General features: G+C 57.6%; 1 protein-coding gene across 2 annotated transcripts in view; it reads left to right on the plus strand.

The window, feature by feature from the left end:
• Positions 1-26,479, plus strand: part of SCUBE1 (signal peptide, CUB domain and EGF like domain containing 1) — a 141,862-nt gene that overhangs the window by 99,435 nt on the left and 15,948 nt on the right. For both annotated transcript variants that reach the window (XM_025399327.1, XM_025399328.1), the window contains 8 exons: positions 5,660-5,776; positions 12,780-12,902; positions 15,479-15,595; positions 17,161-17,283; positions 21,784-21,903; positions 22,252-22,356; positions 23,690-23,806; positions 24,394-24,531. In XM_025399327.1, the coding sequence (XP_025255112.1) occupies positions 5,660-5,776; positions 12,780-12,902; positions 15,479-15,595; positions 17,161-17,283; positions 21,784-21,903; positions 22,252-22,356; positions 23,690-23,806; positions 24,394-24,531 (960 nt within the window). The remainder of the gene's footprint in view (positions 1-5,659; positions 5,777-12,779; positions 12,903-15,478; positions 15,596-17,160; positions 17,284-21,783; positions 21,904-22,251; positions 22,357-23,689; positions 23,807-24,393; positions 24,532-26,479) is intronic.

Raw genomic sequence — 26,479 nt, forward strand, 5'->3', positions numbered from 1 at the left:
CACCTCACCTCCCAGCTCATTCTCCCTTCCAGGCCCAACAGAGGGCAGGGTCCCAGTCCCCTGGCTTGGTTCTGTTCCTCATGGGGCCTCCAGAGTCCCTGCTCATTACTCTAGTCGTTGAGCACAACTCATTAGGCACCTCCGCCGTGCTGGTCGCCTTGGCACTGCCCTGCCTGGAGAGCGTGTGGTCAGTGGGAGAGGCCTCCACACACACAAGCAGTGCTGCCCTATGGGGCAGAAGCCCAGGGCCAGGCCCGGGACAGCTTTTGAGGAGGCAGGTGGGGCCTGCTGTGTCCTGAGGAACTGGTTATTCAAGGCCAAGGGGGGCGCCCTGTAGAACCCTGAGGAACTGTGCTGGGGTGTGGCGGGGCATGGGCTGGGAGTTGGGCAGTGTGAGAGGAAGGCACAGACCTGGGAGAGAAAGGCGAGTTCTGGGCCTTATTTTGTGCCCCCTGCCACTCCATAAGCTGTTGACACCGGGGGCATGTCACATTCATCTCTGTAGCTCCCCTCTCCCGGCCACCTAGCACTGTGAAATTGACCCGCCTGTGAAGACCAGGGGCTGTGTCCAAGGCGCATCCTAGCAGGGCAGAGAAGTTCAGATAATAATCATTGAATGAATTAGCAACTGCCTGTGGGTGCTGAGTCTCCATAGGCGGAGCTTCCAAGAATGGGACCAAAAGTGAGTGTGTGGACCCAATCGCAGAGCAGCTTCCAGAGCACTGTCGCATCCACGGTTCTGCCCGGGCCTTGCAAGAACTGTGTGGTAAATATGGTCATCTCCATGTTACACATCCAGAAGCTGACTCTGAGAAGCCAAGGGAGTTGCCCAGGGTCACAGCCAGCATGTGGAACCCTGTCATTCTGCCTCTGTAGTGCCTGTTCCTTCTGTCCACCACACGGTGACCGAAACTGTCCTTTAAGGATCTTGTCCCAGACCTGGGGCAGCGTAAGCAGGCAGTGCCAACCCAAAGGCCAGCAGTGGCTGCAGCTGTTCCCAGGCATCCTTCTGTCCTCGCCCCTGCTTCGCTCTGTCAGAGCGCTGGCAGGCTGCATGCAGGGTCCAGTGGAGCACCTGGCCTCCCCTGCAGGGCCTGGCCCAAAGCAGGAGCTCCCCAGAGAGAGACCAAAGGTCAGACCTTTTAACTTGTCTGAGATTTTCCCCCCACACTTTCGAGCCCCAGCCAGCCCTGCACCTGGCCTTTCTCCTCCTTGGCCACCCTCGCCCTACAGGGCGAGCGCTCCCCCAATCAGCTAGAGAAGGAAGCCAGGGCACCAGGGGGTGCAGACCTCACAGTGGGGATCCCATCAAAGTCCTGGTTCTCTGGCCTTGTCCGGCTTAATCACCAGCCTGGAGTGTTGCAGCCCAGGTTTCAAATACCAGCTCCTCCCAATAGCTGTGTGACCTGAACACGGCCAGCTTCTAGGGTGTGCGGCGTGTGCGGTGGCCCAGGACCCCGCCCTTAGAAGGGCCCACATTGGTTTTGTGTTCTGTCTCTGTCTTGAAAGTCTTAGGAATTTTTTAACAAGACCATTCCATTTTTATTTTGCACTGGGTTCCACAAATGATGTAGCTATTCCTGCCTGGACAGGCAAGGTAACTTCTCCATGCCTCTGGCGCCTGTCTGCTTCTGTGTCCCCCGTGGGACTGCTGTGAGGCCTGCTGAGGTTCGTGGATGACAGGTGCCTTGTCCACTACGAAGGGCTGTATTGTTCCATGATCTCTCCAGGTGGGGAGAGAAAGCTTTTAGAAAGAGCTCTGCAGCTCTCGTCTAGAGGCTGGGGACAGAGAGACAGGAGGGCTCCCAGGGTCCACAAGGAAGTTCTGTCTTCAGCTCCCTGGGACGAAGCTCTTGGAGGCCGCACTGCGTCGTCCTCCTCTTCCCAGTCCCAGGCGCCTGAGCCACCCTCCACAAGTGTGTTTCGGGGTGGGGGAGATTCCTCATGGGGCCATGTCAGCCCTGAGAAGGGGCAGAGGCCAGGATGGGACCCAGAGAAGGCCCATGGGTGAGGAGGAGGGAGGCCCAGAGCCCACCCCCAGCCTCCCCACCAGGCAGAGATGCCACTGCTGCAGCCATCGGGCCTGTCTGCCGCTTGTATTTGGAGGGACCCTGTGGTAAAGGCGGCCTGGCCTGCTTTTGTACTGTCTCTGAGACAGCCGTGGCCTAATACCAGGTCTGGGTGGCCTCTGGTCCTGGGCAGCAGGAGAGGTGAGGCTGTTTTCTGAGGCTCTCAGAGATGGGGGCTGGGGCAATGCCCAGGCTGGTTGCCATGGAAGGCAGAGGCCTCCTCAGCAGCAGCACCAGAGCCTCTGCTTGGAAACTCCCAGGGACACAGTGCTTGGCCCCACCAGGCCCGCCTGTCCTGTCACTGTAGACTTCAGTCCCCAGCCCCCACTTCAGCCCAAAGGACCTAGGTCAGTTTCATTGTTACTCCCTCTACCCGTCTTGCATTTATAGTGAACATCTAAAAACCTCACAACAATATGGCTGAGGTGAACACCGCAGACATGGCCATCCCTGTGCTATAGAGGAGGGATGGAGGCCCAGGCAAGAGGCTGCAGCCTGCCCCAGGCCCCCAAGCTGGAAGAGGTGAGGGCAGGCCCAAGGCCATACTGCTCCCTCCACGTGACCCTCCCTGCCTGCACAGAGCCTGACAGAGAACGTCCTGGGGACTGCTGGCTCCCAGTGCTCTTACGTGAGCCTGACGTGGGCACGTTTCTCTGCCTGCCCAGGATGAGGCAGTGGTCTGGAGGAGGGACGATGGGAGGCAGTGACAGTCACTGGAGGACAGCGGTGGCCTGGCCACAGTAAGAGCAGGGGCTAGAGCTGGGAAGTGCTGGGGAAGCAGCAGGCCCAGGCCCTGGGTCCCGGGGGATGGGAGGGTCTTGGGCTTGGGGCAGGTAGGGGTAGCATTCCTGCAGCCAGGGAGCACTGGGGGAGGAGCGGCTAGAGGAGGATGATGAAGAGTCCAGTGGCACGTGCTTGGTGGTAGGGCCCTGGCACTGCCAGGTGGGTCACTGCCCACAAGGAGCCAAGGGTGCTAGACTCAGATGGAGCAGGTCCTCTCCAGCTCTGCCACTGAGGCTGCACAGCCTTGGGCTGAGTTCCTGATGCTCTGTACCAGGTCCTCTTCAGGGAAGTGGAGGGCACAGGAGCCATCAGGCTGGGAGCCTGAGACTGGGAGGCGGAGCAGGGCCCGGCTCATGGTGGCCACGTGGGAGACAGAGCAGGGCCCGGCCCGTGGTGACCACGTGGCCCCTGCTGTGGATCGGGGTGGTCAGCACCCAAGAACAGGCCCTAAGGGACTAAGAGCCCCTTGTTTACATACCAGCCATAGACTGAGGCAACTCGGGAACTCAAGCTGCCTAGTCCAGAGAGCGGGTGACCTTTCAGGTTGAGCTTCCAAGTCCCATTAGGGGCTTTAGGCAAGAGAAGAGCCTCCAGGATTCTTGGAGTGTGTTTGGCCGGGTCCATTTCTCAGGGTCACTGCCCCCAGCGCCTGCACCACACCTCACCTCCCCCTCCGCAGAGACTCAGTGCCCTCAGCCCCGAGTTTTCAGCGCCTGTCTCCCCCTACCCTCTGCACCCTGCCATGTTCCCCCATCTCTCCAAGGCCTGAGCCTTAATTACCTCCACCTGGAAAACAGGCAGGTTTTCTGCCTGCTTCTCCAGAGAGGGACTCTCCCACAGGAAAGGCTGAGAAGGCAGGAGGGGAGCGCATTGGCTCCTGGATTCGGGGGTGGGAGGCAGGAGGGGAGACCATTGGCTCCTGGATTCGGAGGTGGGAGGCAGGAGGGGAGCCCATTGGTTCCTGGACTCGGGGGTGGGAGGCAGGAGGGGAGCCCATTGGTTCCTGGATTCCGGGGTGGGAGGCAGGAGTTCCCTCTCTGGTTGTCAGCCCAGGGAGGAAACTAACAAGTCAGGCGCATGTAAGCGGGTTGATTTGACCCTCACCTCCACCCTGGAAGAGAAGGTTTGTTCTTATTTCCAGGTGTGAGTGCGGAGGTGCAGCCCCAAGGGGTGGCTGCCTGAGTGGCTCTGTGAGTGACAACCAGGACTCATTTGCTGGCCTGCCCACCTCCACTGTCCCAGTAGATGGCCGAGAGGGCATAAGCCGGCCAAGTGCCAGTCATACCCCCTGCATGAGCCTAAGGGAGGGTGGCGCCTTCCCTCACGTGTCCAGGGCATCAGGGAGGCTCCTTGCGGAGGTGGGCTCTGAGTCAGGCCTTGAAGGATGAACAGGAGGGAGGTGTCCAAGCCCTGGGACCAGCACACTGCCATGGCAGGAGGTGGGCGGGCAAAAGACTGGTTCATAGAAACCACCCATGCCCACCTGAGGTCCAGGATTTGAGGAGACACACAGAGGACGAGCCAGGAATAGTGTCAGGGTCAAGGCCACCTGCCTTCCACTGGCAGCCGCAGCTCATCCTATGGTGGTGACGGTTCAGCCATGAGCATGAGGAGGACGCCCACCACTGCAGCCCTGCAGAATCTCAGATGCACCCTCACACACACACACGGGAATGTGCGGTTTCCCTCTCCCGCTGCACACCCCTACGAGGTGAAGTTCAAAAGAAAGGCCCCATGCATTTCATTTAATTAGCACCAAGGAGTCCTGACAGCTGACAGTACATATTCATTTATTCCCCCCAGCCTGCAGAAATGCAGACCCCACAGCACAGGAACAGAGTAAACCCATTAGGGAGACCCTTCAGGGAGAAGGCACACCAGGTCCAGGAGTCCAGGTGATGCCGAGGTGAAGGCAGGCAGGGGAATCCAGGTTATGAGTGATGGGCGTCCATTGACTGTCCGCCTCCCAGCAGCAAGGAGAAGAGGGAAGCCTATGCAGCCACAGTTTCCACAAGATAAAGCCTGCCAGATGCTCAGGAAGAAACCCAGGTGGCAGAGACCCGAGGGCCGGGCGAGCCCCCGGCACCCTGGTGTGCCAGCTCTGTGAGCCCCTCCTCCAGGCCTGGGGGGGATCACTCACGGCATGACAGCTTCAGTGACCTCAGTTATGCCTGAGCCACTCTAGCCCCTTTGAATTTTGCAAAAAAAAAAAAAAAAAAGGCACTAGACAAGCTTCAAGTGGACACAAACCAGATGCCTTTGGAATATCAGTGAGAACAGATGTTGGGCTGAAAGCCTCATCAAGGTGATGGATGATGTGTAGGTCCTCAGAACCTCCCCTTCGGGTCCCTGGCTGGGGCCACAAGCCACTCCATTCTGAGATGCATTTGGGGGCCCCAATCACCTCTAAGTAACCTCCAGCCTGGACTTGGAGTCTGAGTCCAGGCAGGTCAAAGTTTTAGGGATCCAGCCCTGGGCAGTTAAATATAACCAGGCCAGTCTGGCCCCAGATAATAGTTTTGACCCTGTTGGCAGCAGCCTCTACATAAGCACAGCCCTCTGCAGTTTACAGACTCATCCCTTATCACATGCAACCCCTCAGGAATGGTGTCATTCCCCCATTTCACAGATGGGGAGCTTGAGGCTCAGAAAGGCAGCACAGCTTCCCTGGAGCCCCACAGCCAGAGAGTGTATCAGAGCCAGAGCTTGAACCCAGGTCTCCTGTCTCAGAAGATCTCTCCACAGAAGGGGAAAGTCAGTGGCTTCTGCCCAAGGAGACTGAGGTCTCTGTCTCTTTCCCTCCCCAGAGACGTGTGCAGTCAATAACGGAGGCTGCGACCGGACGTGCAAGGACACAGCCACCGGTGTGCGATGCAGCTGCCCCGTTGGATTCACGCTGCAGCCGGACGGGAAGACGTGCAAAGGTCAGCATGTGGAGCGGTGTGGGCGCCCCTGCCTGTACTGGCCTGGCCAGGAGCCTCCGTGTGCTTGCACAGCCGGGCCCAGGGCTGGGCTGGATGGGGGCCACGTGTGGCTGTGGGAAAGGACGCCTGGCAATCATTTGCATTGCTGTTGGAGAGGCCAGGAAGAGGGAGGGCTGGCCAGTAGCAGAGTCCCTAGCAGGGTTCAAGAGAACATAGGTCCTACGGCACATCAGCAGGCTCCTGGGCCAAAATGGCACTGATGTCCGAGAATTTGGCTGCATACTGGGTTAAACAGTTAAGCCAGCGTCTCTACCGTGGGGCTCCCTGGGCCCTCAGTGATATCGTGGCTTCCCAAGGCGGGTGGAATGTGGCGCGTTTCCAAACCCCTTGACCTTTGGTTGCAGTGGGTCTTGCAGAGCTGGTGGGGACAGTCTGGTGCAGGGCCATCTGGGACACGCAGGTCTACTCATGCCAGGAAAAATAAGGACAGTGTGTCACTACCAGAAGGGGCGAGGCTGGGGGATCCCATCTGTAAAGATAAGGACCCAGGACTTCTGCTCGCCATCGGAAAATGAGGAGTCAGGAAGATCTGAGAGTGACTGCGGTTGAAGGAAGGAGGGACAGGGCTGGGCTGCCGGTGGCTGGCAGTGAGGGAAGGCAGAAGTGTATCCTCCCACTCGTCCCCTGAGTCACCCCAGAAAGACTTACCGAGTACCTCCTGGGTTGAGGGGACCCTTGGGAAACAGGATGCCTGGGGAGCTGGGAGAGGAGAGCTGGCTGGGCTCTCAAGACAGGCGTTGGGGAAGGAATAGACCAGCCCTGGAGATGAGGAGATCCAGCTACCCCCAAAGGATGGACAGAGCCCCCAAGGAGCTGTGGGCCCTGGGGCAGGGTGTTAGGCCTGAGTGCTGGAGCCCCCTGTGCTGAAGGGTGAGGGGCAGCGCTCAGTGCCCCCAGCATCGCTCCAGACCACACTCCAATTGCCCCCACCCCAGCTCTGGGCAGTACCCCCACACTTGGCCAGGAAGGGAGCGCCTAGAGAGCAGGGCGCGAAGGGGAGAGGAACTGGAACTTCCAAAGTCCAGTCGGGGAAAATATTGAAAGTGGAGGTTAGGGTGACTTAAAATAGCTTGAGGTGGACTTTTTTTAAGCCTGTAAAAATAAATGTATTTTTGTACAGTGTATGACTTCTTCCTTGCCAAGTCGCTGGGAAGAACCGAGTGGTTATTGACAGAAATAACAGTGCTTCCGCCTGTTTATTTGAAAATAAAGCCCTTCTGTGGCCACCACTCAGCCTGTTAATAGCCTCAGTGCGTTCCTGGCAGGCAAGTGGGCAGGTGGGTGGCGTCTGAGTCCTCGCCACATGACTCAGTGCCAGGAGTAACTGGCTGAGGAAGCCCAAGGTCCGCGCAGATCTGGGCATCTCCACAGCCCAGCGATGGCACAGCCTGCCAGCATTTGCCTTTGGAGGGCCAGAGGGGTAAGCAGAGCTTAATTCCTCGGGCAAGGCTGGGGCTGCTGGAATGGGGTCTGGAGGCCAGGAGCCACCCTGTCTGGGCCAGATAGAGGCCTGGTACAGGGCAGGCATGTGGCCCGAGATGGGGCTACTGGGATTGGGGCTCCCACTGCTGCCCCCTAACCATCCCTCGTAGCCCAAGGGACACTTAGTTCCTTCTGCTCTGGTTCTGGCTCTGAGGGTAGCGTGGCACTTAGGAGGGCTGTCCACAGCCCCAAGGCGACGCCCCAACCCCCGCACCACCACGTTTCCTTTTCTCTTCAAACAGTTGGGGCTCTCTCACCAGGCTGCCCCACTCGGCCCTTTGGCCAAACCTCCTCCACGGACGCCCAGCCCCGGGCCTGTGGCTGTACTCAGAGCCCTTAGGGCCCTGGCTCCCTCTGGCCGAGGTCAGAGATCACCTCACTTGCTCACGGAACAGGTGCGTTTTCTGGACTCCTAGTGTATGCAGGTTCCAGTGAGAAAGGATGAATAAAAGAGATGCTTCCTGCCTGTAGGGATCCTCTACTGAGTGCAGAAGACAGGTTTTCATTTTTTAAATCACTGAGATATTTGAGTATTACAGACTGCTTGGTGTGGGATAGAGAAGTTCAGTATGGCAGGAGGTGGGAGAGGCCGGGGAGGGCTGAGGGGAAGAGGCGTTTATCAGGCAATGGTGGGGGCAGGGGAGGCATTTTCAGCACTGTGACTGTTGCCAGAGGCCTGTGGGTTTAAGGACCTGGGACTGGGAAGGATGCAAAGGAGGCGGGCCAGATGGCACAAGGCCCAGGGCTACCCTACAAGCTTGGCCAGGTCCCAGTCAGCACTGGGCAGGAGAGGCTTACGCCCATGTTTTCATTTTGAACTGACCCTGGCCACAGTGGGGTCCCAGTAGGGTCTGGAAGAGCAGCCAGACACAGCTGCTGTCACTCAGGCTCAAGATGGCAGTGCCAAGGCAGGACTGGCAGCAGACATAGAGAAGGCAGAGACCATACATGTCCATAGATGCCCACATTTCAGCACCAAGGGACTGGCTAGAACTGCCCACAGAACCACCTCAGGGAGCCTGGGAAACCAGACAGTGGCCTCCAGCCCCAGGGTTGATGTCGGTGTGTTCCCAGCCCTGGCTGGAGAGGCACAGGCAGGAGGATTCCCAGCAAATTGACGACCCTGGCCCCAGGGTTTGGCTCCTCGGTCAGGTGCACACCCTGATCTTGGCAGGGTCTGGGGAGGATCTCAGAGGAGGGAGTTCAAAGGCTCCATGTTTTCTGAAAGCCAAGGTGTCAATGTCAAGCCAGAGGAGTGGCTGGAGAACAGAGGCCACAGCGGGCTTGGACAGCCCAGGGCTGCAAACCCTGGGCGGGCGGGGGTCACGTGGGCAGGTGGAGGCAGGGGTGGGGAAGTTGGGAGGTTTTGTCTGAATGTCGGGGACGAGGCGGGCCTGGAAGATGTGCCTAAGCCCTCGTCTCAAGGGCTCCCTGCTGGGTGCCTTGCCCATTTGGTGTTGGGAGGCGGTTGTCTTGCTAATCGGTCCCTCCAAGAGGAAGGGGGTCCTGGGCCTCAAGAATAAGGATGCAGGACTGCAGCTTGCCATTGGCAAGTGAAGAGTTAGGAGGATGGGAAAGTGACTGTAGCTGAAGGAAATGGGGAAGGGCTGAGCTGCCGGTGGCTGGCAGTGAGAGAAGGCAGACGTGTATCTTCCCTTCCTCAGCGGAAGCCTGCATTTCCCCCAGGGTCACCAGCCCCTCTTCCCAGCATCTCCAGAACATTCCGGGAGAAACCCCCACCTACTGCCTGTTTCCTCTCCTCCCTGCGCAGTGCTCTGGGCCAGGCAGGCCACAGCCAGGGCTTTTACCCGAGTAGGAACAATGGTACCCTCGTGTGCCCGCCACCTGGCCAGCCCCTCCCAGCAGCTGGCCCTCCCTGCTGGGCACTCCAGGATGATGCCAGCCCATGACCCCGTGCCCTCTCTCTGCTCCCACCCAAAAGCCCTCCCCTACGTGGTCCCCCACATGAGATGGGCAGGAGGGAGCCAGAACCAGTGTCCTGTGCGTCCCTATGGCTCACCCCATCGCCCTGCCCCCATGCACACGCACTCGAGCTCCAACCCTAGGTGATGCACCCAAATAATCCACTCAGTGCCCCGAGACCCCACCCTTCCCTCAGCCCTCAGGCCCGCTCCATTGTCTGGAATCACCGTGACCCATTCGTTCATTCAGTGAGCGTTCCTGGACACTCACGCTGGGCCCTGGGGTGTGAGATAGGAACAGACACCCCCAAGTCTGTGTCCCAAGGCCCTCTCATGCCCCCAAAGGCAGGTCCCATGAAGAGGAAGCTACTGGCTCTGGAAAGAACGCGGGAAAGGCTTTCTAGAAGGGCCGTTTTTCCCAGGGCTGGGGTCAGCAGGTGAGAGTGGGGGCTGCAGCTGTACTGGGTGCAGTCACTGGAGTCCAGGCTGCCACGGCAGGAACCAAGCAGGCTGGAGAGAGGAGGCAAGGCAGCCTGGCCGGGCTGGAAGGGAAGCACTGGGAGCCTCTGCAGAGGAAGGGCCCACATCCTAGCAGACTCGGGAGCCTCAGAATGCTGGCCAGCAGGCAGGGACTCAGCCAGATTTGTGTGTGGAAGGTGGTGCTGGCTGCCTGGTGGAGGGCGGAGGGGTGGGAACCCAGGGAGGAGTGGAAGGGAAGAGAGGCGCAGAAGCTGCACCCCAGGGGCCATGAGCCCAGCAGCCCCTTCACTATATCCTGAGATAGTGTGAGGAGGGGGCTTCCCTCCATCCTGACCCCCAGGCAGCCAGCTACACCAGCATGGGCCTCAGGCAAACATGCCTCCCTCTGCCTGTCTGGTTGCTATGACAGCCCCTTAGCAGACAGGCCCAGATGGGGCAAGGGATGGGACTGGGGGTTCTGGAGGGCCTGAGACTCCACTGAGGAGGCAGGAGTGGTGAGAATGATCATGTGCTGCCCCTGTCTGCTTAGCAGCCTTAGCTCATTTCAGTTTGCTAAGGATGCTGGGAGAGGGGATGCGAGGAGAGGCACCATTTAGCAGCCCAGTTTGCAGATGGGACCCTAAGGCTCAGAGAGGTGCCTTTCCTGCCCAACATCACACAGCCAACTGAGGCAGAGCCGAGATGGGCCTCTGTTCTTCTACCTGGGGCTTGTATCTAGAAATTCCCCATCCGCCTCTAATCCCGGGGTTGGAGGGGAAGGAATGATCCAGATTCCTAAACCTCTGCCCTGGAGCAGCACCGCCGGGCTTCATATCTCTTTCTGTGGTGGCTGCAGCGCCAGCTTGATGTGCTGTAGCAGGCCCGTCTTTGGGTTCACATGGCGCTGGTTGAGACACGGCTCCTGGTGCAGTGCTGTGGCCTCCTCTGTGAAATGGGAGCCCTGCTGTCTGCGTTGTTTTGAAGGTCACGTGAGATGATACCAGAAAGTACATGCTATGTCCCTCCCCAAGGCTCCCAGAGAGCCATGTGGGCATCTCAACCCTGCATGCCTCTAATATTCTTGACCAGAGATTTGACCTCTAATGTCCTGGTTTTGTCATCGTTGGGGGACATTCCCTGGGAACACTGCTTTAGGACTCTGGGCAGGTCTCAAGTCCAGCCTGTTTGGTTTGAGGAAAGAAAAGTGAGAACGACATGGGCTGGCCTGAGGTCGGAATAGCAGTGCCAGGAACAAGTTGCCGCTACGGGGCTCCGTGCCATCTGTAAAGTGGGGACAGGCTTACCTTCCACACAAGGCGGTGCCAGTGACACTGGACGGGCCCTCAGGCACCTGACCCAGCAACTACGCCCAGGATGGGCTCTGCAGGTGCTGGAATCTGCATCTGGCGGGTCTGCTGAGACGTGACCGGTGACCAACAGGCGCTGGTCTTCCCATTGTCCTCTCTGGAAGGGCCTCTTCCACTGCCTCCTTTTTGCTTCTCCAAGTCAGGGTGAGACCGCCGTCCTGAAAGCCAGCACTGATTATTATTATTTTTTTTTTTTGAGATGGAGTTTCACTCTTGTTGCCCAGGCTGGAGTGCGATGGCACGATCTTGGCCCACCGCAACCTCCGCCTCCTGGGTTCAAGCGATTCTCCTGCCTCAGCTTCCAGGTAGCTGGGATTACAGGCATGCGCCACCACACACGGCTAGTTTTGTATTTTTAGTAGAGACAGGGTTTCTCCATGTTGGCCAGGCTGCTCTCGAACTCCCAACCTCAGGTGATCCGCCTGCCTTGGCCTCCTAAAGTGCTGGGATTACAGGCATGAGCCACCATGCCTGGCCAGCACTGATTATTTTTTTAAGCCACCCTGTAGTGTAGAAATAAAACCTCTTATTTTTATTACTCATTGCTGGAGAGAGTCTGGAGGGGGTGGCCAGCATGGGGAACTGGAGAGAGTCCGGAGGGGTGGTCGGCATGGGGAACTGGAGGTCAGGACCCAAGAGGAATTTGGGAGTAGCTAAGACTGTGTCCCTTGGAGAAGCAGCCCCTTGGGGACAGGGACCTCTGATGAAACAGAATGCCAGGCTGGCCCAGGGCCTAAGGGCAAAGCCCAGATGGGCCCAGCAAGGAAGCAGGAGCATGGGGGCTCACAGGAGTCAGGGCTGTGCTCAGGGTGAGGAAGACATCTGTGAGGCATCGGCGGCAGGCCATGCTGGGAGGGAGAAAGCTCCCCATCCCTGGAGGTATGCAAGCAGAGACTGACTGGCAGAGTTGCTCAGGATGGTGTCATTTATTACTCGGGATTGGGCCAGGCAACGTTCGGAGCATACTACACCTCATTCACTGCTAAGTGAAGAAGCAGCTCAAACAAACAGGCGAGGAGTCAGGCTGGGAAAATGGGGAGCGTCAGGCCCACTGCATAGCGCAGCTGCCCGCTTACCTCCTGAAGCCTCTTGAACCAGGTGCTTTCCCTCTCTAAGCCTCAGTGTACTCCTCCAACAGAGGCAAAAATGCCTACTTTTTGAAAAACGTTTCTTGAGCGCTGATCAAGCACCGCCACTGTGGAAATGTTTTCTAGTCCTCGTGATGTCCTTCAAAGTGGGTGCACTTCCTGTCTTCGCTCTGCAGACAGGAGGCCAAGGCTTAGGGGTCCAGGAGCTTGCTGAGGTCACCAGAAGTGGTGCTTGCCTGCTCCAGCCTCCCTGCCGGCCAGGCAGCCTCCCTGGACCTGCAGATGAGAGGACATGGGAGAGTCGCCGTCCCTGCTTTCTTGCCGGGCACAGCAGCCATCACTTCCTTTCTACTCAATGTCGCACATCCCAGGCTTGCCAAGTCCCAGGGGAAGTGGTGAAGCTTGGGGAGCTGGCCCTTTGCAGTACAAGCCAGTCCCTGCCCTGACCCCTGCGAGACAAGGCCTCCACCCCTCTGCCCAGCTGGGGAGCCAGCAGCCAGCCTGGGAAGTGGGCACCAGGCAAGTCAGAGCAGTGTCATCCCCGCCGCTAGTCTGTCGTCCCCCCGCTGGTCACGCAAGCTGATTCTCCTGGCTCTCACTCCTCCATCCGCCTTGGCTCCCACAGACATCAACGAGTGCCTGGTCAACAATGGAGGCTGCGACCACTTCTGCCGCAACACCGTGGGCAGCTTCGAGTGCGGCTGCCGGAAGGGCTACAAGCTGCTCACCGATGAGCGCACCTGCCAGGGTGAGCCCCTGCCATGCCCCAGGTGGCCCTCGGGCCCAGCGGGTTCGTGCCTCTTCCAACCTCCTGGGCTGACACGGGCTTCTAGGAGGGGAGGGGAGTGCAGATGGGGTTGGGCCCGAGGGAACGGGGTCCTTTATGACTCTAGGGGATATCCAGTCCAATCTGTTCCTTTTATTGATGGGAAACTGAGGCCCGGGAGGGCTTCAGCACATGTCCCAGGTGGCAGAGGGAGCCGGTGGCCCAACTCATCAGCTCACCCAGCCCCTCCCTCCCCATGTGGCCCACGGGCCTCCCAGCATCGAACTCCTCTGGCTTCGGAGGTGGGATGCTGCCATCTGTTGGAAAGCATTGCACATTGCAGGCAGGCGCTCTCCTGCTGGAAACAAGGATAAAGAGAAGGAGGGGTCTGGACAGAAGCCAAGAATCCCAGCCCAGGACGAGTCTAGTGGGATCCAGGATGCAGCGGGAGCCCAGAGGCTGGCAGTGCAGAGCGGGGTCGGGGAAGGCTACAGGGGAGGGTCCGTTGGTGAAATGCTTGAGGGGTGAGTAGGGATTTTCCAGGAGGAGCCAGGGAGGTAAACCCACACAGGAGATGGCACTGCCGGCCTGAGGAGGTTTAGGGGACCACAAGGAACTTGGTAGGGCTGGATGAGGCCATGAGGAAGGGGACAGGTGCCCTGTGGGCCCCACACTGGGAGAAAGTGCAGAGGGTGGGGCACCCCATGTGGCAGGGCAAGGGCCCTCTTTCCCTGACAATGATCCAGCTGTGGTCTGGTTGTTTTGTGCCTGTGGGGTACCAGCAGTTGCGGGCAGCATGTGGCCTTGTCTGGGTACTGGGCTGTGCTTCTGCCTGTCAGTGCAGCTCGGGGGCTGGCACAGGGCAGGGTGAGGCCCTGAGGAGTGAGGGCTGTGCTCCCGCAAGGTCCCTGAAGAATGTAAAAGCAGGAGGCTGGCGGGAGTGGCGCCAGGGCCGGCCGTCCTCAGAATCAAGTGTGCCCCGGGCCAGCCACTCCCTTCCCCAGGCTCAGCCTCTTCATCCCTGGACAGGCATTCTGGCCCTGTCCTCCTCAGGGCCTGAGGTCTGGTCAGGTGCACAGTGTCTGTCCAAGCCCTATCAGGGTTCCTCTGACTTTGACTTTGTTTCTCTATTGGCCTTGCCAAGTTCTGCAGAGGGCTGAAGAGAGCCCTTGACCTTGCATCCCAGCTGCCCCCTGAAAGAGGCAGGCGGCTGTCGAGGAGGAGGTGAGATCGTTTGTGAGGCCCTGTCCTCACCCGCCCCACCCCCACCTGTATCTTTTGCCACGCCCTTCCAGGCTCATCTCTCTGAGGCCTTGGGGCTCTGGGCTCCACAGGTCTAGCAGGCAAGGGTCCATGCTCCTTTGCTTGGCACTCAGGGGACCCCAGACACCCCCGCAGTCCCCCTCGGGCTCCACACAAGTGGACCTGCCAGGGTGACTGCTAGGAGGCTCCTAGGAGGGGAGGGGAGTTCAGATGGCGCTAGGCCCAAGGGAACGGGTGCGTCTCCTGGGCACCATATGCTCCTACCTCCTAGCAGCTGCCTGAATCACCCTTCCTCCACACTCATTCCCTCATTCCAGGCTGGTCCTATCCTTCAGATTTTATCCCAGGTGCCACAAGCACCAGGAGGTCCCAGATCCTCCCTGGGAGGGAGCACACTCACCTTTGAGCACCCATGCACAATTTCTTCCTTGTGTTAGTGTTTTTATAAATATGCATATATGACAAATATTTGTGAAGTTACATGAGCTAATGTTTTCAAAGAATGAACTCTTAACTGTTATGCCCAAGGAGGGGAAGGTTGGTGTCTGTTTTGCCTTCAGGGGTCCACATCAACTGTCCCATAACAGCCATTTTCTTCAGAATTTATGGCCAGGACAGACTTGTCTCCAGTGAACATGGTGGTTCGTTTTTTCCTTTCCAGGAACAAACACCCTATGATTCCCTCTTTCCCTTTTTAAAAAAGGAAAGATTCCCTCTTTCCCTTTTTACCTTGGCTGCCAGGAAGCTCATCATCACCTTTCATATTCTATCAGAGCTGCCTTTTTAACCTTTATGGGTGGTATATTTCCTCTTCTCTTTTTACTTGTATGGTTTTCCTTATTTTCTCAAGAAACATCGTGGGGTGATGGGGAAAGATGCTTTGGTCAGCATCCAAGAGGCCTAGGTTTATGTCCCAAGTCAGCTGCCTCCGCAGGGCCCTGGGGCCAGCCGCAGTCTGTTTCCTGCAGGCGTGGGTTCAATGCCTCTCTACCACTCCTAATCAGAGTTGACTGTGAGATCGTAAAATGGCAGAGATTCATCATAATCCCCTCCATTCACAATGTTTCTGCCCTGCTCATCTCCAGAAAAGATGTGAGGTGGCTCCCAACCCAGAAACAGAAGGCTAATGGAAACACAATGGAAAGTCGAGCAGCAAGAAGGAGTCTCCCATTTGCGCCTCGGCCCAGGGACTATGTGTCCACAGATGTGCCTTGAGTGACTGAGAGTGACAGGCCGTGCCTACCTACCACTCCCTCAAACTCCTCCCCCAACTTTGTCTCCCTGTGGCCATGCAGACATCGACGAGTGCTCCTTCGAGCGGACCTGTGACCACATCTGCATCAACTCCCCGGGCAGCTTCCAGTGCCTGTGTCACCGCGGCTACATCCTCTATGGGACAACTCACTGCGGAGGTCTGCAGCCTGCCCGCCAGGGCCACCTCCCCCCCGAGGCACGCGCCTGGCCGCACGGCCACCTACACTGCACCCCGCATACCAACCCTGCCCTCAACCCTGGGGGGCCCGAGGCCTCAGCAAGGACAGGGACTGCTGGGCAGAGGGGCTCAGCCAAGGGCAAGTGGGGCAGGGCTGGGGAGACAAGGGGTAGCAGGAAATGGTTAGAGGTGGGTAGCAGGTCTCTGCCAGTGCCAGGGCTTGACCAGATGGGCATGGGACTGGAAACCACATTTACTAGAGAACCCAGGCCAGGAGCGGAGGCAGCCAAGACATGGAAATTCCAGACAGCTCGTTCCAGGGAGGCTCACAGCAGAGAGGGGCAGGGTAGAGGCGCAGTTCGGGATCCCCAAGGGGGAGTGTTTGGCTAGGGGGTGGGGAGGCACTCCAGAGGCTTCCGTGTGAGAAAGCAGTGGACAGCAGGACTAAGAGGCAGCCACAGGGCTGGGCCCACAGGAGGAGGGAGCTCAGAGGAAGATGCAGATAGGGGGCACTACCCCACCATGCAGGCTTCGGGAGCCCACAGGGGAGTTGGGGGTGTATTCCCAGTCAGAGGAGAAGCCTGTGGAGGGTTTAAGCAGGGGTGCAATATGGTCAAGTTCATGGAACTGGATGCCCCAGTGGCCGCATGGAAAGGAGAGTGGAATCCAGGGTACCACTGGGAAGGCAGCTCCAGGCGTGGGAGCGCACACTGCTGGAGCCAGGGCAGGGTGGGCAGGGACGGAACAAAGAGGAAGGTTCTAGATGTATTTAGGAGCCAGAGCCAGGCTGCTGGGACTTGGTGTTATATGGGCGTGGTGGGTGAAGATTGGGAAGCCAAGGACGGTCCCCCTGTCTCTTCCTTTTCTGTGACCTGGGGGCAGCCACACTCACGATGCCAGGCCACTTGAAGATCAGAGAGGGTCAGGCAAGAATGTGATCAGGACACAGCTGGTGCTTGGGCTTCTGGAGGTGGGCTACAGATTCTTCTGGAAAGACTCTCGAAAACCTGGGCACCCCTTCCCTGGGCCTGCCCAGTGCAGGCAGCTCAAGAACTAGCAGAACATGGAGCCCAGCCCCTTCCCCCAGCTCCAGCAGGTGCTTTTGGTCAGAGGAGGTGACCTCGTTCACCCTGGTATCTGTTGTACCGCAGGGGACCTGGGGCTAGAAAAGGGCTTGTCCAGAGTCCCATGATAAAATCAGTTTCACAGTCCCTGGAGCAGTGCGTATTCCCTGTGCCACAAAACCTGGTTGGGTTGGAACTTTAATCGCGTGCCACCTCCTCTGCCCCCCAGCCTGGGGTGCAGCTGCCTGAGTTCAGAAAACGACTGAGGTTCCTAGGGGAAGGGACGCTGGGGTCTGTGAGGAGCCTTCTAAACCCCCGCGTGTGTGTGCGTGTGGCGTGTGCACTGCTCCTCTGCATTCCGTGATGCTGTCTGACTCCGGGGGTCAGGAGATTCTCGGCCCTCTTGCCCCGGGTAGTCCCCTCCCCTGCCAGCCACCGGCCGCCAGCCTCCCCTCTGCCCTTACGCCTGCTGTGCTTCCAGATGTGGACGAGTGCAGCATGGACAACGGGAGCTGTGACCAGGGCTGCGTCAACACCAAGGGCAGCTACGAGTGTGTCTGTCCCCCGGGAAGGCGGCTCCACTGGAACCGGAAGGACTGCGTGGGTAGGTGGCCACCCTGTGCTGGCTCTCCCCTGTACCCGGGCTTGGATGGGAGGGGCAGTGGCTTTTCTGAGGTGGGGCTGAGCAGGGCAGCCCCTCACTTTCCTCCAACCTTGCCTTCCTGTGCGGAGGTTACTCTGCTGCTGGGGTACGGCCAATGGGAATGAGGACTTGCAGAGAAGGAGGGGGTCCCAGGCAGAGCATGCCAGTGTCAGCCAGAGGCACAGCAACAGGGACCTGCGGTGAGGAGGAGGGCACAGAGGAGATCTGGGGGTCTGTGTGCAGCCCCAGCCGTGGGGCACAGGGGCCCTGCTGATGTCTCCGTAGGGCTAGAAGCTTAGAGGGAGTGGGTGTGGAGGCCTCTCCTCTGGCAGCTTCCCCTTGTCCTGCCGGGAAAGCTGAGGGGGAGGAAGAGGGTCACTCAGGATGCAGCAGCCTCAGTGGGGCACAGTTGCAGGGGATGTGGCAGTGCCTCCCGGAAAGCCCATGGTCCCTGCACCCTCTGCGGATGTGCTCACAGCACTGGGTGCCCCTAGGCTGAGTTCTGGAGGGGCCCCTGCGTTCCCTGGTTCCCTGTCTGGGTGCTGGGGCTGTGGGCCTGCCCTCCTGGAACCTCGCACCGGGTCCTTGCCCGGCCACGCTCTAACATCCCCAGGGCAGCCTAAGTGAGCCTTTTAAATTTAAGTTACAACATCCCTCTGGGCTCTGAACTGCCCCCCCAACCTCCCCGCCACCGCACGGCACCCTCCACCCCTTCCACTACCACCACCCACCCCTCCTTTGACTCCTCCTTTGACTCTGAATCAAAGCCACAGTGCTTGGAATGGCCTGAAGGCCAGCTGACAGGATTGCCCTCTGCTGTCTCCCTCACTTGCTTCAGGCCAGCCTCACTGCCTCCACCAGCCCTCGGCCCGAGGCTGTGCACTTCTCTTGGCCTGGAGGGCTGTCTCCCAGCACTCCTCACTCCTCCCTTGCTGTGACGGTGTGTGGGTGAGGCCTGCCCCGTCACCCACCCAGAGCCGCAGCCTCGGCCACTTCCGCACCCATCTGGGCCCCCTTTGCTTCCAGCTGTCTTTCGTTCCCATCCCACTCCCAGCCACCAGAAGTACTGTGCACTTTACAGGTTCATGTTGGTTTACGTCTGTCTGTCTGTCCGTCTCTCTGTCCTCACTAGAATGGAAGCTTGACACAGTTAAACAGGTCTTCTTGGCCTGTCCCATTCACTGCTGGAGCCCCAGCTCCTGGAATAGACCCTGACAATCATAGACACGAGTCAGTATTTGTCAGATGAATGAACACGTTGGCGAATACAGACCATCATTTAATATCTGAAATCAGAAGGTTGAGTTTCTCACGTACTTACGGAAGGAACTGCTGTGCTGTTCAGGCAAAGTCTCACTGAACAAAGTCAAGTGCTGCTCTTCTGCTGAGTTTCGGGAAAGAGCTTGTTTGGGGTTGTGCTGGTTGGTGGCAGAGGCAGCATTAGGGGATATCCGTCTTAGGAGCATAGGAAGGATATGGTACTTTCAGATGCTTTGCAGGAAAGCGTTGTTCATTGAGGATGTTACGGGGTCATTGCTCTGTGGTGAGCGGGTTTACGCAAACCTGCCTCCAAGGGCCAAGGAAACTGAGTGGCGGGAGAAAGAGGCTGACACATTCAGTTTCTCAGAAGGAAACGTTTGGCCGGGCGCGGTCACTCACGCTTGTAATCCCAGCACTTTGAGAGGCTGAGGTGGGCACATCACCAGATCACCTACTTTTTGTATTTTTAGTAGAGAGGAGGTTTCACCATGTTGGCCAGGCTGGTCTCGAAGTCCTGACTTTGTGATCCACCCGCCTTGGCCTCCCAAAGTGCTGGGATTGCAGGCGTGAGCCACCGCACCCGGCCGCTTCTACTGCTCTTTACCCTCTGTTGCTTTTGAACTTTTTCTTCCATCCAAGATCCTAACAGTTAGGTGAACTCATGGTGATACAGATCTGATCACCCAGGACAATAGCTATCCAGCGATATCCTGAATTCTTTTTTTTTTTTTTTTTGAGACGGAGTCTCGCTGTGTCTCCCAGGCTGGAGTGCAGTGGCGTGATCTCGGCTCACTGCAAGCTCCGCCTCCCGGGTTCACGCCATTCTCCCGCCTCAGCCTCCCAAGTAGCTGAGACTACAGGCGCCCGCCACCACGCCCGGCTAGTTTTTTGTATTTTTAGTAGAGACGGGGTTTCACCATGTTAGCCAGGGTAGTCTCGATCTCCTGACCTCGTGATCCACTCGCCTCGGCCTCCCAAAGTGCTGGGATTACAGGCTTGAGCCACCGCGCCCGGCTGATATCCTGAATTCTTAAGCAAATGTTTCTCTCCTGGAGTTTAGGAAAATTTCCTTCAGCACTCAGCATAAATATAGACCTGGCTTTACATCCAGCATTAGAGATCTGATTTCTGGCTCAGCAACTTTAATGGAATATTGTGCAATAGGATTTTTCCTTTCCTGGGATAAACCCTAAGGGAGGAGTTGCTTGTGTAGGAGGTGAGGGGCAGGAGCAGATAGGGTGGGATGCGATGAGTGGCTGGTGAAGATGGAGCTGAGTGGAGAGAGCGGCAAGTGGATTTCAGAAGGTTTGGGTGGGAGGAAACTGAGGCCAAGGTATGCCAGTGGCAGAAGCTATTAAATAGTGGCATTTTGTCTCCTAACATTTTAGAGCTCCTCTTAAATATATTAATGTATTAGTTTGGATGTGTCAGAAGTTCCCACAATGACCGATGTTATTCTAAGTTGGTGGTGGTTGTCACTGTTTGGGTTTTGTGGTGAGTAGGGGGCAGTTTGCCATTTACCAAGAGAAGCACAAGTTAGGATAATAGTCTAAATTCATAAGGCTGCAGGAGTTCAGCCAGGGAAGTTGCAGCCTTGGCATAACCAGCCCATGATCATCACTTTCATCAGTCAAAAGTGTGTGCTTAGAATGACGTTCCCGGTTCCCCCAAACATGCACAGGCTGGAAAGGGCCGTGCAGTCAGTGATCTGACAGCTGTGACCCCAGAATATGGAGAAGACAAAGGGGCCTCCTTTCACATGTTGGCAGAACAGGAGTGCCCTCAGGAAGACTTGAGAAGACACCCAAGGAAAACTCTGCCTAGTCGCCTATGGGAATTGGCCCCTAGTATCATAGACCTCTGCCTGTTGATCCTGGGGGCCAGCTTGGATTGAGTTGGAAGCATGCAGGGTCTGTGTTGCCGTCTGCTCCCCAAGGAGCACCCTGTTGTCTATCCAGCAGACACGAGACAAGTCAGAGCACAACAAAACTCATGAGATAAACCTTTATCTAATAGTCAAGCAAAAGCAAAGTGCCCAGCAGCAGAACACGCAAGTAAATGTGCGTCTCCGAACACAAGGTCTTGTTCCACAGCCAGAGAACCACTTGCTAACAAAGCAGTCAGCGCAAGAGAGCAGCAAAGCAAGTGAGAACTCAGGGTGTTGCCACACTGTGCCCTCCCAGAAAGCAGTCAGCAGGACAGACAAAATGTGGGCCCCGCGGGCTTGACCAAGGACACCTGTGGCCCACGGCTCCCAAAGGACACTGGGAAGCAAGGGTTTCTAAAACAATCTTGGAGGAACCTCCGGACTTACCAAAGGGTGAGATCAGCCACCGCTCAGTATCTGAAACCAGAAAGCCGAGCTGTCACTTAAGAAAGGGGGAACTGTGTTGGTCAGGCAGGCTCAGGGAGCAAGGCAAACTGTCGGTCTTCCCCGGGGATTTGGAGCAAGCTTATTCCAGGCAGGTTGGGATCAGGGTGATGGGAGTCTAAAAGCATGGCCTCTGTGGGTTACAGAAGGGAGGTGACTTGCCTGAGCCTGGAAGCCTGGTTACCCTGGAGTGACCCCACACTGATGACTGACAGAGTGTGAGGCTGTCACTCAGGAGCTGGCTTTCAGAGGCGCACCACGTAAGCTGGCTGTTACCGACCCATTCGCTGTCTGTAAAATCAGTTCTGGTATTTACCATGGCTGTAGAACCGTCAGTCTTTTCCTCGGAGTCCGGGGGACTTTCTCATCCTCTAAAGATAAGTCAGCATGTGAGAAATTCTGGAGGCTGTTTCCGACGTCTCCAGACACCTGATGGCTGTATCAGGGGCTGCCCCAAAGAGGTGCTTCTGAGCAGTCCCTCCCATGGCCCTCCCAGGAAGCCCTGTTCATTTACCGCCAGGGGGAACAGACGCCTGCCCTGGAGAACTCAGCCCTGCCCTCAGGGAGTTCCTGGTCTGGGCAGGGGACAGGAACCTTCTCACAGCCAGGACTGGAGCCTGAGCGGGAGGAGGGACTAAGCCAGCTGTCTGGGCCCAGCATCCCCACACGACCAAGGGACCTGTGATCTCCAGGCGTCTTCCCACCAAGCCAGCCCAGCCATGGAGGAGGGCAGTGGGGGGAGTCCCCATTAGGCCATGGCCAGGACCCTCCTGGCTCCGGGAAGCCTCTGCCCCGGCCTCTCTCAGCCTCTCTACCATCTCCCTTCACAGACACAGGACAGTGTCTTTCTCGCGCCAAGACCTCCCCCCGGGCCCAGCTGTCCTGCGGCAAGGTGGGCGGCGTGGAGAGCTGCTTCCTTTCCTGCCCGGCCCACACGCTCTTCGTGCCAGGTAACCCGGCTGTCCCTGAGATGGGGTGCTGTGGCAGGGGGTTCTTCCCTGGGGTCCCACCATTGCTCCCAGCTGTCCTCCAGGAAAGAGCCCGACCTAGGAGTGAGGGTCTCTGATAACTGAGTGACGCTAAGGCAGCTGTCTGGTTTTCTGTGGGCCTCACTGTCCTCAGTAAACCCAGTGGGCTCCTTCCTCCAGGCCACTTGCCTGTGGTTGTGTAGCGGAAACTGGCGGAAGAATCTGTCCTGATCTTCGTCTCACTCCACAATCCCTCGGAGGCCCCAAGAACCTGAGGGCCGTGGGAGGGAGGCGCACCCAGGCCCACCTCACCCACTGGCTTCTCTGCAGACTCGGAAAATAGCTATGTCCTGAGCTGCGGAGTTCCAGGGCCGCAGGGCAAGGCGCTGCAGAAACGCAATGGCACCAGCTCTGGCCTCGGGCCCAGCTGCTCAGGTAACCCCTCGGCCTGTCCATGCTGCATGCCACTAGTGACCTTGACTTTGCATCCAGCGTCATGCTGGCGGGGGAGGAAGGGACACCAGCCAGGGAAGACCTTCCTGCTCTCGGCCCTGCCCCGTCTGGCCTGGGGCACTGGCGATGAGCCAGGCCCAGGACCTAGAAGCCAGCATGCTGCAGGCCAAGTTCCAGCCCAGGGTCAGGGAACCATGGGAGGGCCCTTCCGGCTCTGAGGTCACAGCCAGAGTGGTTCAGGGACCCTAACGTGCTGTGAGTGCACAGATCTCAGACTGTCTGGGTGGAGTAAGCCACATCTGCCGTGGCTATTAGATTCTGCCGAGTCAGAGCTGGCCTGGCCATGCCGAGCGTGCTGAGAAGCACCGAGGTGCAGCACAGTCCCAGCCATTCAGGAGCAACCCGCCGGGCTTGGTCAGCATGGCACAGCCAGCCTTAGCTCCTGCCAGCTGAGGAGTTGGGGATTGTGTCTTCAGCAGCTTTTCTTAGTCAGGATGCTGAATTTGATAGATAGGTGCATTTCTGTATGTTTCTTTATTTTTATTATTTTCTTTTAACGGAGTCTCACTCTGTCACCCAGGCTGGAGTGCAGTGATGTGATCTTGGCTCACTGCAACCTCCGCATCCCAGGTTCAAGCAATTCTTCTGCCTCAGCCTCCCGAATAACTGGGATTACAGGTGCCCATCACCACACCTGGCTAATTTTTGTATTTTTAGTAGAGACAGGGTTTCACCATGTTGGTCAGGCTAGTCTCAAACTTCTGACCTCAAATGATCTGCCTGCCTTGGCCTCCCAGAGTGCTAGAATTACAGGCGTGAGCCACCACACCTGGCCCATTTCTGTATATTGAATGCATATGTGATTTTATTGTAAGCACCTGTGGTGGTAGGCTTCTTTAGTCCAAGGGCTATGATTTGCTCTTGCAAGGAACCGGAAGTCCTGGAAATCTGCAACAGTTCCCTTCCTTGCTCTCCTCTCTCTTCTGTTCTACGCTCTTTCCTAAAACACAGTCATGGCTTGGTGATGGGGAGGAGGTAGGAAGATCCGTTTCCTCCTTCAAAGAAGACCTCTGGTGGGTGGGCCCTGGGCTTGCGCTTGACGCCACCATCCATGTGTTCGCCTGTTTTAGGCCTTGCAGGGAGAGAAATGGGGCAGGAGAGGGTCCCCCACGCCAGGAGAGCTGTCAGGGCACAGGGACTCCGACCAAGCCCGATCCCCAGCCCCAGATGGATTTGTCCGTGGCAGCCCCTGTCCCCCACCACCTCCTTGCCTGCAGGAGAGGCCACCACCTGGGGGAATTTTGGCTTTCCCCAGATGCCCCTGCCACCCCCATCAAACAGAAGGCCCGCTTCAAGATCCGAGATGCCAAGTGCCATCTCCGGCCCCACAGCCAGGCGCGAGCAAAGGAGACCGCCAGGCAGCCGCTGCTGGGTGAGTGGGCCGCCCTGCTGCCAACCCGCACCAAGGGGGCTGTGGGAGAGTCCTCGTGCCTGGGAGCTGGGGCCCCGGGGTCCAGCGAGTCTGGTTTCCGAGGGTGGGGGCCTCTCTCACCTGGCAGCTGTTTATTGAATGAGAGTTTCCAAGGACCTTCCAGGCTGGGGGAACAGCAGAGGCAAACTTGGTACGAGGGGCCCCAGAGGAAGGCACCAGCTCTGTCCCCATGCAGATTCCTCCTCAAACCTAACAGAGCTTTCAGCACGCAGCAGGCTCTGCCTGGAGCCCGGTCTGCACTGGCCAAACCCTCAGCAGGCCCAGAGCTGGGGTCACAGCCTCATTCATGAATATGTAGGAGGTGCCTCCGCCTGCAGCAGGTCTCATGCCCATGAGACCTGGCTCAGCCGCCAGCGCCTCCTGAGACCCCGAGCCAGCCCTGGCCTTCTGTAGCCTGAGTTTTTCCATCTGCACCACGGACTGCTAGGCACGGGGTCCTCGCCGATGGTACTCTGTGTGCAGGGCTTGGTAGGACCTTGCTCCCTGCCCCATGCTGCCTTTGCCACAGTGGTCCTTTCCTTGTCCAGACCACTGCCATGTGACTTTCGTGACCCTCAAGTGTGACTCCTCCAAGAAGAGGCGCCGTGGCCGCAAGTCCCCATCCAAGGAGGTGTCCCACATCACAGCGGAGTTTGAGATCGAGACAAAGATGGAAGAGGCCTCAGGTAGGTGAGGGGTTCTCTTGGGGGCTTCTGCAGGCCTGAAGGAGGACAACAGGCTGGGGGCGCTGCCAGGGGCCTGCCAGGCATGAAGCTGGGCTCCCACCAGAGCACAGCTGTGGCTAGAGACAGAGGCAGGCCCACAAGCAAAGGGAGGTGGCAGGGGCCAACGCCTGCAGCCAGGATAGAAGAGGCAGCCCAGAGCAATGAGACAAGGTGACCGCAAAAGTCACATGACCCTTATCTGCCCCTCCACACTCCTGCTGGGGCCCGGGAGGACAAATAGGTACAGCCCCCCCTAGAATGGTTGAGCCAAGGACTGTCCTTCCTGGTTCCGGAAGGGGGTTCTAATGCTGGCTCGGGTGTCACAGCAGCACTTTGCTCTTGGCTATACGTGAGTGTCAACTTGTGAGTCGTTGATGTTGAAGAGATGGGATCTGCCAGCAGATAAGTGTGGTGTGGGCCTGGCTGTGGGCTTGGGCACTGTGAAAAGAAAAGTCTCCACCCAGGTAACACTGTCAGCCAGAGAGGCAGACGCACGTGTAAACCACCCATTGCCAGGTGAGACTCTTGGCTGGGGGGACGGGGCGGGGGGGGCGGGCACAAGAACAAACAATGCATACAGCTGAGGTCTGCCCCCACGGGAGGGCTTAGGAAATGTCTTAGTCTGGCTGGGCGCGGTGGTTCACACCTGTAATCCCAGCACTCTGGGAGGCCAAGGTGGGTGGATCACTTGAGGTCAGGAGTTCAAGACCAGCCTGGCCAACATGGTGAAACCTCGTCTCTACTAAAAATACAAAAATTAGCCAGGTGTGGTGGTGGGCACCTGTAATCTCAGTTACTCAGGAGGCTGAGGCAGGAGAATCGCTTGAACCCGGGAGGCAGAGGTTGCAGTGAGCTGAGATCGAACCACTTCACTCCAGCCTGGGTAACAGAGTGAGACTCCATCTCAAAAAAAAGGAAATGTCTTAGTGTATTCGTGTTGCTAAAAGGAACACCTGAGGCTGGATAATTTATCAGGAAAAGAGTTTATTGGCTCTGGGCTCTGCAGGCTGTCTGAGAACACAGTAGCAGTGTCTGCCTGGTGAGGCCTTAGGCTGCTTCTGATCAAGGAGGAAGGTGAAGAGCAGCCGGCATCCCATGGCAAGAGGAAAGGAGCAAGAGAGAGGGGAGGGGGTGCCTACGTCTTTTCAACAATCACATCTCGAGGGGACTAGTAGAGCCAGCAAGAACTCACTACCACGAGGACAGCACCAGGCCATTCATGAGGGACCTATCCCATGACCCTGACACCGCCCACCAGGCCCCACCCCCAGCATTAGGGATCAGATTTCAACATGAGATTTGGAAGAGACAGATATCCAAACGTATCAGGAAGCCTTCCCAGAAGAGGCACCATTTGAATGAGAGCTTGGAATCAAGCTCACTGGGTGGAAGAGGTGGCAAGGAATGGCATTCAGGCAGAGGGAACAGAATGAGATCACCTGGACACGGGAAGGGGAACATCACACACCGGGGCCTATTGTGGGGAGGGGGACGTGGGGAGGGATGGCATTGGGAGTTATACCTGATGTAAATGACGAGTTGATGGGTGCAGCACACCAACATGGCACATGTATACATATGTAGCAAACCTGCACATTGTGCACATGTACCCTAGAACTTAAAGTATATATATATAAAAAAAAAAAAAGAACAGGCAAAGACACAGAGATCAGAGAGAGAAGGAGGTGTCCAGGAAGCAGTGAGTAGAGCCAGGTGGTTAGACATTGGAATCCACAGGGAGTGTCAGAGTGGAGGGGATGAGGCTGGCAAGACCAGACGGGGCTGGACCTTAAATGGCCTTGGATTCAAGGCCAGAGAGCTGGACACTCTCCTGGGGACAGTGGCAGTCCTCGAGGTCTTTGAGTGACAGAAAGGAGTTCTTGCCCCATGAATCGCACCCTGGGGGGTG

The sequence above is a fragment of the Theropithecus gelada genome, chromosome 10 (assembly GCF_003255815.1).
Source record: "Theropithecus gelada isolate Dixy chromosome 10, Tgel_1.0, whole genome shotgun sequence".
NCBI classification, from domain to species: Eukaryota; Metazoa; Chordata; class Mammalia; order Primates; family Cercopithecidae; genus Theropithecus; species Theropithecus gelada.